Here is a 14,329-nt window from a genome sequence, read left to right as displayed (position 1 = left end):
CTTTACGCGGCTGTAAAATGAAAATGGTTTTGATCCTGCTGTTTGTGACATGACTTTCAGAGTCAATTTCTAAAAAGGTTATTGTAATAAATCAAAATATTAAAAGTAGTTCTCTCCAGATCACAGGTTCATGTGTTGTTTTTGTTGAGATGTGTGTGTTTTCTAAACGTCTGACAATGAGATGTATCTCTGGGGCGCCTGGGTGGCTCAGTCGGTTGGGCATCTGCCTTCGGCTCAGGTTGTGATCCCAGCGTCATGGGATGGAGCCCTGCATCATTTGGGCTCCTTGCTCAGTGGGGAGCCGGCTTCTCCCTGTCTCTCTGCCTGCCACTCCCCCTCTCCTCCTGCTTGTGTGCTCTCTCTCTGTTAAATAAATAAAGAAAATCCTTAAAAAAAAAAAATCAGATGTATCTCTTTTATAATAACCACTAGTAAAAAGAAAATCGTGTTAACAAACGGGAACAAGGATAGACTCCAAAGTCCAGACTCCAGTCTGTGGAATGGACCAGGAGTCCTTTATGCAGCCACAAGGCCTTTTATGACAGCTTGTCCTGGCACACTCAGGTGTGATGAGAGGGGTAACCTGAGGGACAGGGTGGGCCAGCACCTTGTCGCAGGGCTGTGCCTGACAGCAGACCTGGAGAGGCTCAGAGAAGGGGAGGAGGGGCCTGGACCAAATGGCAGCTGTGCCCCATCATCTTCGCTGAGGGCCATCTCGGGTACTCCTGGCAAATTCCGTAACTCTCATATCCACAGAAAGGGCCGAGAAGCAGTCGCAACATGTGGCAGCAGTTTTACCCGAAGTTGGTATCAACGACTGAGAAGCTCAGTTCTCATTCTGTGGTCTTGTCCAAGTTCTCCCAGAACAAGAGGCACCGAAGTGGAAAAAGGTCGTGTCTATCCACCCTTGAAGATCCAGCTGGAATGCCACCTCCTTTGGAGTGTCTTCCCTGACTTCTACTGAGCAGAAAGGCGTCCGCTTCCTGGAAGGCCCTGCCCCTTAACGCATTTCTCCCGCAGGAGTGTTTTTGTGTTTCTGTGTGCTCAAGTATTTTCAAGGTTAAACATCTGTTCAGTAACCCCTGTCCTGAAAACTCTGGAGCTGGGCTTTCCAACTAAAAATATAAGACTTTTGAAAAGTAAACAATAGTGTGATCTCGGTGTGATCTAAGCTCTTATTTGGGCTTGGACACAAAGGCATTGCCTTCCGGGGCACAAATTAGAGCTTTAGGGTGAGATCCGTCAAAAGAAGGCTAAGGAAACGGCTCTCAGTGCGGGCCCCTCTATGGCAGCCGGTCCAGCGGCCGAGCGAGGCCAACGAGGGGGAGAGGTGCAGATGCCTGCTGGCCAGCACCCAATCACGCTACCCCCGGCGGCCATGCTCCATAAGCCCACGAGCGCCTCACAAAGAGAAAGGAGCCCGGCCAGCGTCTTGTCAGCTGCCTGGCGGGCACCTCTGCCCTAGCAGGCGGCTCCAGTCCCTCTCGCAGATACTCTTGCCCCCGGGGCAGCTTCTCGAGAGCAAGTTCAGCTGGAGACTGTTTCCAGGTGGAGCTGCTGTGGGAGACCAGGTGGGTGGCTACGTGCGCTCTCCACTCTTGAGGCTGTCCTCTCCCAGCACCTTGCGACTTAACTGTCCCGGCCCCACAGTCTGTGCTTGGCCCTCACCCTATCAGGCTTCCCCAGGAGGCTCCCCAAACCACGCCTGCTTGGCTCTTTTTCATCTCTCCGAGGAGCCACTTTAAGGGGGCTTCTACGTGCTTCGCATGTGCTGCCTGCTCTCAGCTGACTCTCAAGCCTTTAACCCTGGCCCTGGCCTTACTCCCAAGTCCCACATGGGCACTTTCACCCGCATGCTTGCCTGGACGGACCGCGCCCTCGTGCTATTCTGTGTGGTCCAGGACCAGCAACGCGGCCATCATCTGAGAGCCTGCCAGAAACACGGCCTCTTAGGCCACACCCCAGACCCACTGAGTTCACCTCTGCGTTTTAACAAAACATTTAGGCAGTTCGGGTGCACGTTTCAGTGTGAGAAGCTCTGGTAAGCACAGAGGAGTCCAATAAAGGGTCACATTGCGGGCGCCTGGGTGGCTCAGTTGGTTGGACCACTGCCTTCGGCTCAGGTCATGATCCTGGAGTCCCGGGATCGAGTCCCGCATCGGGCTCCCTGCTGAGCGGGGAGTCTGCTTCTCCCTCTGACCCTCTTCCCTCTCGTGCTCTCTCTCTCTCATTCTCTCTCTCTCAAATAAATAAATAAAATCTTAAAAAAAAAGGGTCACATTGCTGTAAATTTACCACCACCACACCCCCGCCACCCACAACCCTCCAAACTGTCTCTGCTTCTTCCTCTCCCCACTTCTGTTAAATGACAACATCATCAATCTGAAGCCCTAGCTAGAAAGCTCAGATATTCACAACTGCTTCCTGGTCCTGACTCCAACATCTCCGAAGTGATCACGGAGTCCTGTTATTCCGACTTCAGAAGCATCTCGAGGGCCCAGGCCTTCCTTGGCCCCACTGCACCTACCTGAACTGGGAACAGTAAGCTTTGTTTACAAGGTCTGTCTCCCTGCTAGACTGAGAGTTCTGTCAACAGGGCTGTTTTAGTCCTCTCTGACTCCCAACAGCGAGCACAGTGTCTGACACCACAGGCCTCAGAAAATTAGATGTTTGTTGCAACAAATGAACGAACAAGTAAACGGAGGGAAATAAGATACTTAAAGTGTGTCAGATGGTAGGAACCAAAAGTGAATGCAAAAATTATGCACTGTTTTTTCTTGACTTGATAAAGTTGTTTCAGGAAGAAAAAAAGTACGTGGGAGAAGTGTGATGTGGCACAGATGGAAATATGGGAGGAGTTTTCAACAAAAATATTTCTAGCTTTTTCCCCTTCAATATGTAAACACGCTAACTTTCTATGAGGCCAGTAATAGGTCCAAAGTCACCTCATGGGTCGGAAACCAAGCTGGGTGGAGTTTAAACCCAAGTCTTTACAGGGGGCTAGATGGTCATAAAGTAGGTGGGGAAAGGTAAGATGACTACAGATGAGCCCAGTGCCTGAGAGGGACAGGAATGTCACAGAGGAAGGGACAGTGGAAAGCTGGAAGGTGGGCTTCCTTGTGGAGCTGGAGCTTCTGACTTCTACTTGGGAGAGTTTATTCATTACTCTGCCTCCAGGGTCTGCGAGGGCATCTTTGGTAAAAGAAAACTGCAACTGGGCCAGGAGGAGCCCAGGGAGCCTCTGTTCTAAGATCTCAAGCTGTAGACAAAGTCAACCACAACACCCCGTGCTGCAAACAGTTCTAGGCGAGGTGTAAGTTGAAGGACCAAGGTCAAATGGCATGAGCCTCTCAGTGGCCTTACAGCTCTAGCCAACCAGATGGTCTATTCTCCTAGGTCCTGTGGTGCCTATCTCCGTGTCTTGCACAGAGAGTATGAGTTTCAATAAATATCTAATGATAAATGCCTCAAGTTGGGAGGCAAAGCAGCTGGGAAGCTGTAAGCCTGCCTTAGTCTCCAAGGGAAGCTCAGCCCCATGCCTGCACGGACTCCTGGAGCCTGTCTCTAACTGTGTACACAGGAGCATCTTCATGACTCACACTAATGAGGGAAGCTATGTACATGCCCGACGGTCAAAAACCGCTTATTCACAGAAACTGAGGCACAGGAAAGGGGAACCATGCGTCACTCTCAAGACCCCAAACTCTGCTTCTCGATCCCTGAACCATTAATATATACGTCATCGTCGGAGCCCCTCCTGTCTTCCTCGGTGCAACTAGAAATATCAAGTTCCCTGGATAACGGCTCCTCAACATTCTAGCACTATGGAATGGGTGTCCCCAGATTAGTCCCAAATCTAACAGATCATTCATTCACACAGTGATCTTTTATTGAGATCTTATCTTACCATGTGCCAAGAACCATTCTAGGGGCTAGGGATATGCCAGTGAACAATACAAAGAGCTCTGCTCTTGGGAACTTAATATTCTAACAGGAGGAGACAGACAAACAGCACAGATTTGTAAATTACGGAGTTGTTAGAAAGTGATTTGTGCTATGAGAAAAAGAAAAATTAGCACAGGGTAGAGGAGATGAGGAAGGTCGGGGAGGATGGGAGCTTATAGTTTTATTTTTATTTTATTTTTTTAAGATTTTATTTATTTGGGGCGCCTGGGTGGCTCAGATGGTTGGGCGTCTGCCTTCGGCTCGGGTCATGATCCCGGGGTCCTGGGATCGGGTCCCACATTGGGCTCCCTGCTCCTTGGGAGCCTGCTTCTCCCTCTGCTTCTCTCTCTCTCTCCCTCTGTCTCTCATGAATAAATAAATAAAATCTTTAAAAAAAAAAAAAGATTTTATTTATTTATTTGACAGAGAGAGACACAGCGAGAGAGGGAACATAAGCAGGGGAGTGGGAGAGGGAGAAGCAGGCTTCCTGCCGAGCAGGGAGCCTCATGCGGCGCTGGATCCCAGGACCCAGGGATCATGACCTGAGCCAAAGGCAGACACTTAACGACTGAGCCACCCAGGCACCCCGGGAGGTCATAGTTTTAAATAGGGCGCCAGGAAGGCCTCACTGAGAAGGTGAAGCTGAAGCAGACACGAGGGAGGGGAGAGTGAGGCCTACAACATCTGGGGAAAAACATCCAACCTGAAGGAACAGCCAGGGCAAAGGCCCTCAGGCGGGAGCATCCTGGTGTGTACAAGGAACAGCAAGAAGGCTGGCAGGGCTTGTCAGTCATTCATTCATTGCTCATTCTTTCATTCATTCATTCATTCATTTAACAAATATTTACTAAAGAGCCATCCCTTTCCAGGCACTGGGTGGTGAAAACACTACTAAGGTCTGATCCCTACCCACGAGGAGCTCATAAAGCTGGGGAGCAAGGAGGAGATAAAATGATCTTAAAAGAGGATTACACGCAGAGCAGAAAGACTCTGGCAGAGGTTAGGGACCTTACCCAACTTGGAGAGTCCACGAAAGCATAGCAAAGACCCTCAGGGAGATGCTTGGCTACACCTGGCAGGCCCCCAGCTCTTGTTCTGATGCTGCTGACAGTGCTAGCCATGTTAACCCTGCTCCCTTGTTTTTCTTAGCTACAAAAAGCCTTCCAAACACCAGATGTGTAAAGAGAATCTTTTAAGATGCAGATGTAAAGTGTTTGCCGTGTCCAAGAGGGCCTCAGACTAAAAAGGTAAATGCCAGATGAAAAGATCTGGGAGAGACCATACTGGGGGCAGCCCAGGGTGGCAATGAGTTAGGATGGAACCACAAAGCCCCAGGGTGTGTCCATTAGGGGTGACCATCATATCACACTCATACCTCCACAGCTTCAGGCTGCCCTGGGTAGACTATGCCTGCGTTTCCACGGAATCAGGAGCACCCCCTCCAGGGCTAGGGCTAGGGCTAGGGCTAGCACTCAGGCTCAGACCACCAGCCTCTGTTAAGGAGACTCCAGTGAACTAAAATGTACATTTGGAGAATTCCGCTCATCAGAGCTCTGGCCTGAAAGATGCTAGCTCTGTTTTCCCAGCTTCCTGAAGTGGTACTCCTTTTTGCAAGATGAGTCCAAAGATGCCCCTGCCAAGACCCAGGAAGCTCCCACCGGACAAGAGCTCAGCCCTCCTGATCAGGGGCTGGGAAGCCTGGCCAAGCCAATCCATACCAGTTGGCTCCAGATCCAAGCTGGACGATGCAAACGTGCTTGATGGGTGTGTCGCCAGCAACCATCCCAAAGACCACAGAGGTGGTGAGCAGGAAGCCGCCCTAGCGAGGCCTAACCAGGTTCCTGACCAAGCAACATGGGAGAAGTCTTCAGGGCCAAGAGGCTGCAGGGTGGGGGGAGGGCACAGATCCTCACTTCTCTACTCCAGGATCAGCTACCTGGGAGAAACCGGTTCCTGGGCCTGCACCTGCAAAGCTGCCCCAGCACGGGGCCATCACCACCAGATGTCCAGGTCCCTTCAGTCTCTCTGCAATGAGGCCACCTTACCAGGCTGTCTCCCACTTGGACTTCTATTACTCCAGTCCTTCTCAGTTCTGATGCTGAGATTCACTCTGTCTGTCCCTCTGAAAAAGGGAGGGTATCAGTAACCCACTCTGGCCCTGACCAGAGCACCTCTGCGGAGCAAACCGGGCAAGGCCTGCTCCTACCACCTATCCCACCCCATCACCCCTGACCCATCCAGTCCCAGGCTCTCCCCTCCGCATCTGAGACTCGCTCCCTGCTGGAGTGCCCTGGGTGGGTAGGTTGCCTTAGCCAGCAGGAGTTCTACCTATGGGGAAGGGAAGCAAAGTCCTGGATTTAAGATGTGCGCCCTCCCCTCCCCCATTCCTTTATAAAGAGCTTCCCTTTCTGCCTCCTCACTCCCTGTGGCCTAGGAGGGTTTTACTCCATAATTGGCTTGTTTACTGCCACTGAGGACTTCTGAGTGGCAGAGGTGGGAGGAAAGTTTTGTTGGAAGTAAGGAAAGGGGTGTGTGCCCTGAGCTTTGAGGCTGATGAGTAAAACCTCCAAGTGCCTCTCTAACGACCTGAGAACTGGCCAAGAACCCATGTGAGAAAAAAAACACAAGGCACTGCAAGGCCAGCTGAAGATTTCCAGCAGACCACAGGAGGGAAGCTTATGTTTGGCGCCTGGGAAAAGACAGAACAATAACCAAAACTTGATCTGCTTGCTTCTGCAGAATAGTCGAAAGCATTACTTGGCACTGTTCTGAGTGGGGAGCCAACCAGAGACCTCCTAATTCAGCTTCTGTGGGTTAGGAGCTCCAGAAACATCACTCTTGCTCAAAAACTTCCGACAGCACCAAGCAAACGCACCGCCCTGTCTTCAGGCGCTTCCAAAGGCCCCAGATGACTCAGCCTCTCCCCACTGACCACCGAGCAGCAGACTCAAACCCAGCTCAATAGGACCACCTGCTGGGCCACAAGCACATCCTTTGCTTCCCCACTCAGGTGCTCTGCTCCTTGTGGGGCTCCCCCTGCCTGAGGCACCAGGTTTCCCCACATCTTCAGGCTCTCCTTTCAACGCTCCCTCCTCCTGTGAAGGTTTTCCCAGGGCCCCAGCCCCTTCCCCACCTCACCCCAATCAGATGGGTGGCCCCACACTGTAATCTCCATGACCTCTTTTAAAGCCTTATTCTGTCCTGCTTCAGTAGTTCCCTGAGGCCTTGCTCTATGCCTCCAAGTGCACCAGCGTGTCTCGGCTCTGATTCACCTGGAGCACAAAGCACAGTACCTGGCAAACGGCAGATGCTTATGAACTGTTCCTGCTGCCCCAAATGCCATTCACCTCAGAGGCACAGGAAGCGATGGGCAAAGGGATAGTCACACCGAAACACTTAAGAACAGCCGACACAAAACAGGCAAGGGAACGAGAAGCGTCACAAAGCCAGCTAACAGGGAGAGCTCCATCAGGCCTTACCCTTCTTGAACTCCTCCAGCATGGCATCCAACTTGGTGTCATGGAAGACGAAATGCACTGGGTGGTTATAGAAGCGGGTGATGGTCTTGAGGGGGGTGCAGTCATCAGGGTCCACGAAGGCCAGGTCTTTGACATAGAGAATATCTACAATATTGGACTGCTCGTCTTCAAACACGGGGATGCGGGTATAGCCGCTCTCCATGATCTCCGACATGGTATTGAAGTCCAGGATGGCATCACTGCGGATCATGAAGCAGTCTTGGAGCTGGGTCATGATATCCTCCACGGTTTTGGTCCGTAGCTCCAGGGCACCCTGGATCATATTTAGCTCCTCTTTCACCAGGTCGTTATAGGGCTCCGTTACCTTCAACATCTCCATCAGCTTCTCCCGGTTGTAAACGGTGCGAATCTCCTGGCCCAAAACAAAATCCAGGAGCTTGCTGATGGGGAAACTGAGGGGGAAGGTGAGTAGCATAAAGAATTTGGTGAGAATGATAGTGTTGGCACCCACAGCCAGGCCGTGTCGGGAGCACAAGGCCTGAGGTACGATCTCCCCAAAGATGACAATGCCAATGGTGGAAGACGCCACCGCCATGAGCCCAGACCCGATGAGGTTGTCTAGAAGGATGGTGAGGGACGTGTTGACCAGCACGTTTCCCAGAAGCAGCGAGCAGAGTAAGTAGTTGCCCTTGCGCCGGATGGGCTCGATCTTGCGGGCATAGCGCCTCTCCTTCTGTGTGCCACAGTTCTGCACGATGCGCAGCTCCATGGGGTCCAGGGCCATAAGCCCCAGGTTGAGGCCAGAAAATATGCCCGACAGCCCCAGCAGCACCATAATGAGGAGGATGTGCAGCCAGAGGGGCAGGAACCTCCCAGCCTCCTCCACCATGAAGAGCAGCGAGTCCTTATCGGTCCACCTCTGCCAGGGACCGTCCACCCCGGCCCGGGTGCACAATGCATACAGCTTCATGTTCTCGCTCCTCCGGAGGAACTTAGTGAGCACCACCAGCATGCCGGACGTGTTCCCGCGGCTCACGTTGACCAGCTGCTGGACGACCAGGTCCTTGGTGAGCTCGGGACAGTTGGTGGAGTTGTGGATGGCCTCGGAGTTGTCCACCTCGGTGAAGGAGATCAAGTTGCTGGAGATGGAGCCCAGCCTCTGGCCGTACAGCCTCAGGTTCACCGTGCTGCCTTCGGACACGAAGATGATGCCATCCGCGTTCATCCCACACGATTTGTTGCAGCTCGCCAGCCTCATGCCCAGGATGGCGCCCCGCTGGGGGTCGCCCTGGCCCCGGGCCCCCCGCGCCCACATCAGCACCAGCAGCAGCAGCGCCGCCAGGAGGAGGCGCCCTCGGGCCGGCCCGCCGCCCGGGCGCCCGCCCCCGCCCACCGGCGCCATGTTGCTCCGGCTCGGCCGCCGCCGCTCCCCGCGCCCCGCCGCGCGGCCCCGCTCCCGCCGCCGCTCCTGCCGCTTCGCCGCCGCCGAGCCAACTGCCCGGGCCGCCGGCCTGACGTCAGGTCAGCGCCCCGCCCGCCCCGCCCCGCCGACCCACGCCCCTCATTTGCATGGGAGACCCCGCCTCCGGGCGCGCGGCTCCAGTGCCCGCCCTTAAGGGGGTCCCGAGCTTAAGGTGGAGCGGCGCCTGAGCGCGGGAGCCGCGGGCGGACGCTCGCCCCGCCCTTCTCCTCGCACGCCCTTTCCCGCCGGCCTTTCCGGCCCGCTGGGCGTCGGTGTGGCCAGCTCTCCTCCGCCGGGCCTGCACGCCTGGCCTCGCCGTTCCTCTGCTGCAGTCTAGCCGGGCGTCGCGTGCTGGGCTCCTTCCCCAGAAGGCTGTTGCTTGGGGCAGGGTGGCCCTCCTCTGCAGGCACTTCGGAAGCAGCACCGCGTTGTGCCGGGGCGGGGGGCCGGGGCGGGGGAGGGGGGGATGATTTTCCTGGTATAAAGAAAGAAAAGGGGAACCTGAGGGTTGAGGCCTTCAGGTCCACCGGCATGGCAGACTGGCCCTTGGAGACTTTTCTGGCCTGGGAGTTTTGTTGCTGACCTCGTCCCAAGGCCAGAAGTAGGTTCCCTGGGGCCTAGCCCCCAGGCCGACACCATTCGGCCACTGGCTACCTGGTGGGAGGAGAATCTGGGGAACTAAGGATATAGAAGGTACTAGCAGATGGAAGCGTCAGGGTCTGGCCTAGGCTCTTCTCATGCCATTTCCATTTAGGACACAAATATTGAGCACCTACTATGTGCCGGGTGGACACTTGTTCCAGGCTCTGGCAGTGAATAAGCCAAAGTCCCTGCCCGCTTTTTACAGTCAAGAGCAGAAACAGACCATCAACAAGTATCCTTTGAACAACCGTAAGAGGTAGTGTTATTTGTCCATATAACGGAGGAAGAAATTGAACCTAGGCACAAATTGGAGTCCCCCCACATTGCTATTTTAAAAGAGGCTTGTGTGATTGGTAAGGCACATTGGAGTGTCTTTCAGCTCTGAAATGGGGGTAAGAATGATAATAGGGCACCACCTCTCCAAGCTTATGGGAACAACTGGCCTAGGCATTGAACAGGACAGGACAACTCTGAATGTTGTATGTAGCTGATGTTGTTGCCTGCCCCACCGGACCAAACCCCTAACCCCCAATTGTGGTGACTGGCCAGCTGGGGCACACACATGTGAAAATGAGCTGAGAGGTGTGGTGCCAGGCCTAGCCCTGAAATGACTGCTTCCTGGAAGGCCCTACCTTGGTGTCAATTAGCAACTATGAATTGAGCAACAAGCACTCAGGAGGTGTGGGGAAGACCACAGCCGCCTGTCCTGTCAAGGGGAAGGAGACAGACAGACAAAGGTCCTTACAATAATTGCAGAGGTGCACTGGGGAGAATCAGGTACCAGGTTGACCACTGGGTCTCAGAGCAAGTTTTCTGCCAGCCCCGGAGACACAGAATCCATTTTACTCTCTCCCTGCACAAACACTTGTGTTTTATTTTTATCGTGGTATACTGTTTGCCAATAAAAGCAACGATCAATACCAGCCAGAAAGAGCCTAAGCAGAGGAACAGTCAGGTACAGTGTCATGGGAGGGACGTGGTGGTAGAGAGGCCTAATTTAGCTAAGTACTCTTAGCAGGGGCAGAGGGTTCTGCATACTAGGCCAGGTTAAATGCTCTCATCAGGGATAGAAGCCCAGCAGGGAAAGAACCTGGACACTGGTCTGGACCTCAAATACCTCCTCAAACATTTTCCAAGTTATAGTGCTTTTAACTTTGGTGGAGAGATTCTTGTCTCCTGTGCTGGATTGAAGGCTCTGGGTGGGCAACAAAGAGTTTTATCTCTTTACTTCATTGAATCTGTTTTTTCCCTTTTTTGGGTAAGATTTTATTTATTAATTTGACAGAGAGAGGGGCGCCTGGGTGGCTCAGTCATTAAGCGTCTGCCTTCGGCTCAGGTCATGATCCCAGAGTGCTGGGATCGAGCCCCGCATCAGGCTCCCTGCTCCGCAGGCAAGCCTGCTTCTCCCTCTCCCACTCTCTCTGCTTGTGTTCCCTCTCTCGCTGGTGTCTCTCTCTGTCAAAAAAAAAAAAAAAAAAACTTTAAAAAAAATTTGACAGAGAGCACAAACAGGGATGAGGAGCAGAGGGAGAGAGAGAAGCAGTCCCTTGCAGGTGGGCGCCTCACTTCCTATTCCACAGTGAGCATCTAGCAGGCCAGTTTGGTAAGGAGCAGGAGCCTCAGGATGGTCACTGGCCAAGACAGAACAAAAGTAGAAAGAACCTCTGACTGGCTGTTGCCTCCCATCTCCACCAACCAGGAGGAATCACCTGCATCACCTCAGAGCAAGCCCAGCTCTCAGAGAGGCTTCTGCCCACCCCACCTCATCTCTTTCCAGCCAGCTTTAAGACTGATGACCTCCCCCATGGTACTTAGAGACTTTGCCATTCTATTATCAACTAATCGGCTATTTTTATTTTGCCCTTTTCAAACTGTCTGTGCTCAGAGCTCTTTATATATACACTGAGTCCAATGACAGAAGCCAACAAAGGGAAGGAAAAAATAAGCTGTTGAGGTACTTGGGTAAAAGTGGGAGGGGTGGTGAGGGTCTGGTAGGAAGAATTAGTCTCTGCTAAAGTTCATTTAATTCCACTCATCCACCATTGCATTCACATGCATACTTAGGTGAATAGAACAGACTCAACAGGGGCGCCTGGGTGGCTCAGTCAGTTAAACGTCTGCCTTTGGCTCTGGTCATGGTCCAGCCCCGTGTGGGGCTCTCTGCTCAGCAAGGAGTCTGCTTCTCTCTCTCCCTCTGCTCCTCATCCCTGCTTGTGCTCTCTCTCTCTCTGTCAAATTAATAAATAAAATCTTACCAAAAAAAAGGGAAAAAAACAGATTCAATGAAGTAAAGATACAAAACTCTTTGTTGCCCACCCAGAGCCTTCAATCCAGCAGAGGAGACGAGAATCTCTCCACCAAAGTTAAAAGCACCATAACTTGGAAAATGTCTGAGGAGGCATTTGAAGTCCAGACCAGCGTCCAGGTTCTCTCCCTGCCGGGCTTCTATCCCTGCCTGATGAGAGCATTTAACCTTTCCTCATCCGCAGAGTTAAGCCTTTCCCATCGAGTGGAGGGGACAACATGGAGGTGGAGATCTGTGTGTGTGAAGAGTCAGGAAGCCTGGACAAATGTGTGGTTCCGTGAACCAGGCTGTGAGAACTGTAGAAAGTGATGTGCAAATGAGAAGTCTGTCTCCTTTGAGGGTCAGACCTGTTTCTCGGCCCCAGGGTGGAAGCCCTTACTCACCTGTCTCCATTCGCAAGTAAGGAGTTCGGTGAAGGTCGTTCTCAGAGGGGTCTGATACCTGACTCCTGAGCAGCTCAAAGCACTCCATTCATGACTTTTGGACCTGACAGGTTTCTGGACTCTATGGCAGTATGTCCACACCCCCAGGGTTGAGCCCATGCCTTTCCGGTCCTGTGCAGGGAGACAGACTTAAAAGTCTATTGCCCCTTCTTTTGTACCTGGCATGGTGCTGATGCTGAGGGTCCAATGGTGAACAAGGTCCTGAATTAGTAATCTGGGACCCCCGGCACCACTCCCCACAGGCTGTGATCCTCCCAGGCTGCATTCTTAGTCCTTTTCAACCTCTGGGTACCCAAGATGGGGAGCTGCTGCTTCTCGGGCAGCAGCTCCCGTCTGCTGGTGGGGCTCAGAGCCTGTGGCCACCGGGGCCCCACAAGTCTCTCGGAGGATGCCCAGGTCCTGGGGTTCAAGAGCCTGGGTGGGGGCGATGAGGTGGCCTGTTCCCCAGCTGTCTTGTAAGCCTGCAATACCCCTGAGCATTTGCAAGTCATATCTGTGCTATTAAGTTGTGTGGGGAGAGAAGGGGCAGGCATGCCTTCACAGAGGCACAGAGCAAGCATGGGATTAGCTGAGATGGTACCTTGGCTCAAATCCCAACTCAGGTCACCCCAACAGGTGGGGGCATGAGGACCTGGTGTCATTTTCTACCTGAAACAGACACTTCATTAAGGTGAGGAGGGGATGAAAGCATCAGATCAGGGGATCCAGGCCCATTAAAGGATGTGCCCATGACAGGAAGTGGAATGCCAGAGCAGCAAAGGGGAGGAAGCACTTGTATTCATTGGGTCGGCTTCAAGGCTCCATGGCCAGAGGACAAATTGTTCTCCTTTGGGACAGGACCACAGGAGGCAGGATGCCCCGCCATGGGGGTTCCGGCACAGCTCAGGGGGCACACTGTGGGGCTGGCTCTGCCAGGGATGGCCTCTGTGACCTGGGACTCTGGGACATTCTGGAGTGCTGAGTGAGGTGATGCCTGACCCATGGTAAGAGCCCAATAAACATGATCCCTAACCACGATGGTGATGAACATGACAGGGCTGGGATTTTTGGAGGACAACTCAAATTTCTTTAGATCCATTGTGTCCCCATCCAAACCCAACCAGTGTGTTCTTGTTCTTTCCCTTCCCTTTCCTGCAGAGAGAGAAAATCTGTAGAGGATGGTGGGGAAGAAGAGACTAAACAAGACCACATCCTGGACCCCTTGGGCCTCAGAGCTGAGGGAAGAAAGGAGGCTGGGGCGCAGGTAGAACCACTGGAGGTAAGGCAGGGGTCGGCACATTGCCCACGGGCTGTGGGACTCAGGCTGCAAAAGCTGGCAAGTCGAGGAGAGGGAAGCCTATCACTGGGATCTAGGAGACCTGACGGCCCGCGAGGGCAAGGACTGCTGGGAAGCCCCCTGCTCACAGCAGGGCCCCTGTGAGGAGTGCCAGGCAGCGCAGGGTCTGGGGGAGGCACAGCGGGCCCAGGACTCTGCCTGCTCCCCTTTCTGCTTCCCTCCTCCTCTCGTGCGCTGGAGCTCCCCCCCTCCCCCACCATTGGCCACCCTCCCCCTTTCCCAGGACTGGCTACCCCAGCAAGCTTTTCCTTCTGCCTCCCAAAACACAAAGACCCTTTTTTATGTTAAGAGATTCACTGTTAATCGCTGAAGAAAAATAAGGAAGAACAAAAAAACAGACACTGAGTATTTACAAAAGCCTAAGAACAAAGTTCCTGGAGTCATTGTCTTTCTGTTTCTGACCCTTTTTCTTAGTTGGCAAATGGAAACAGGCTGTAGCAGAAATGCCCTGGGCTCTGTCCCTTATCAGCTGGTGAATTGGGGCCAAGTGCTTGACCTCTTAGGGTCTCGATTTCTCCATTTTTAAGATGGGGATCAAGAGACCCTTGTGTCGGACTAAAAGGACTAAATGAGCCCAAGTTTGGTAGCGCTGCTCCTAAATGTGTTTTCCTTCCCTCGGGCTAGGACTTTCACATTACATTTCATTCATTTATTCATTCCTGTATCTTTATCTTCTTATTGGGCTTTTTTTAAAATTGCCAAAACGATACATGTTCA

At 53.0% G+C, this 14,329-nt stretch overlaps 2 protein-coding genes across 2 annotated transcripts in view; one reads left to right on the top strand and one right to left on the bottom strand.

Moving 5' to 3' along the window:
* CNNM4 (cyclin and CBS domain divalent metal cation transport mediator 4) overlaps positions 1-8,892 on the bottom strand; it is a 37,608-nt gene extending 28,716 nt beyond the window's left edge. Inside the window, exon 1 of the mRNA XM_028103801.2 lies at positions 7,425-8,892. Within this exon, the coding sequence (XP_027959602.1) occupies positions 7,425-8,826 (1,402 nt within the window). The 5' untranslated portion in view covers positions 8,827-8,892. The remainder of the gene's footprint in view (positions 1-7,424) is intronic.
* Positions 8,826-14,329, top strand: part of LMAN2L (lectin, mannose binding 2 like) — a 45,072-nt gene continuing 39,568 nt past the window's right edge. The window contains exons 1-2 of the mRNA XM_088026554.1: positions 8,826-8,945; positions 13,414-13,534. The gene's annotated coding sequence lies outside the window, so the exon portion shown is untranslated. The remainder of the gene's footprint in view (positions 8,946-13,413; positions 13,535-14,329) is intronic.

Source organism: Eumetopias jubatus, unplaced genomic scaffold (genome assembly GCF_037043125.1).
Source record: "Eumetopias jubatus isolate StellerSeaLion01/CBP00866 unplaced genomic scaffold, mEumJub1_p1.0 scaffold_9, whole genome shotgun sequence".
NCBI classification, from domain to species: domain Eukaryota; kingdom Metazoa; phylum Chordata; class Mammalia; order Carnivora; family Otariidae; genus Eumetopias; species Eumetopias jubatus.
Note: the sequence above shows the minus strand (reverse complement) of the source record. Positions and strands in the feature narration are given on the sequence as shown.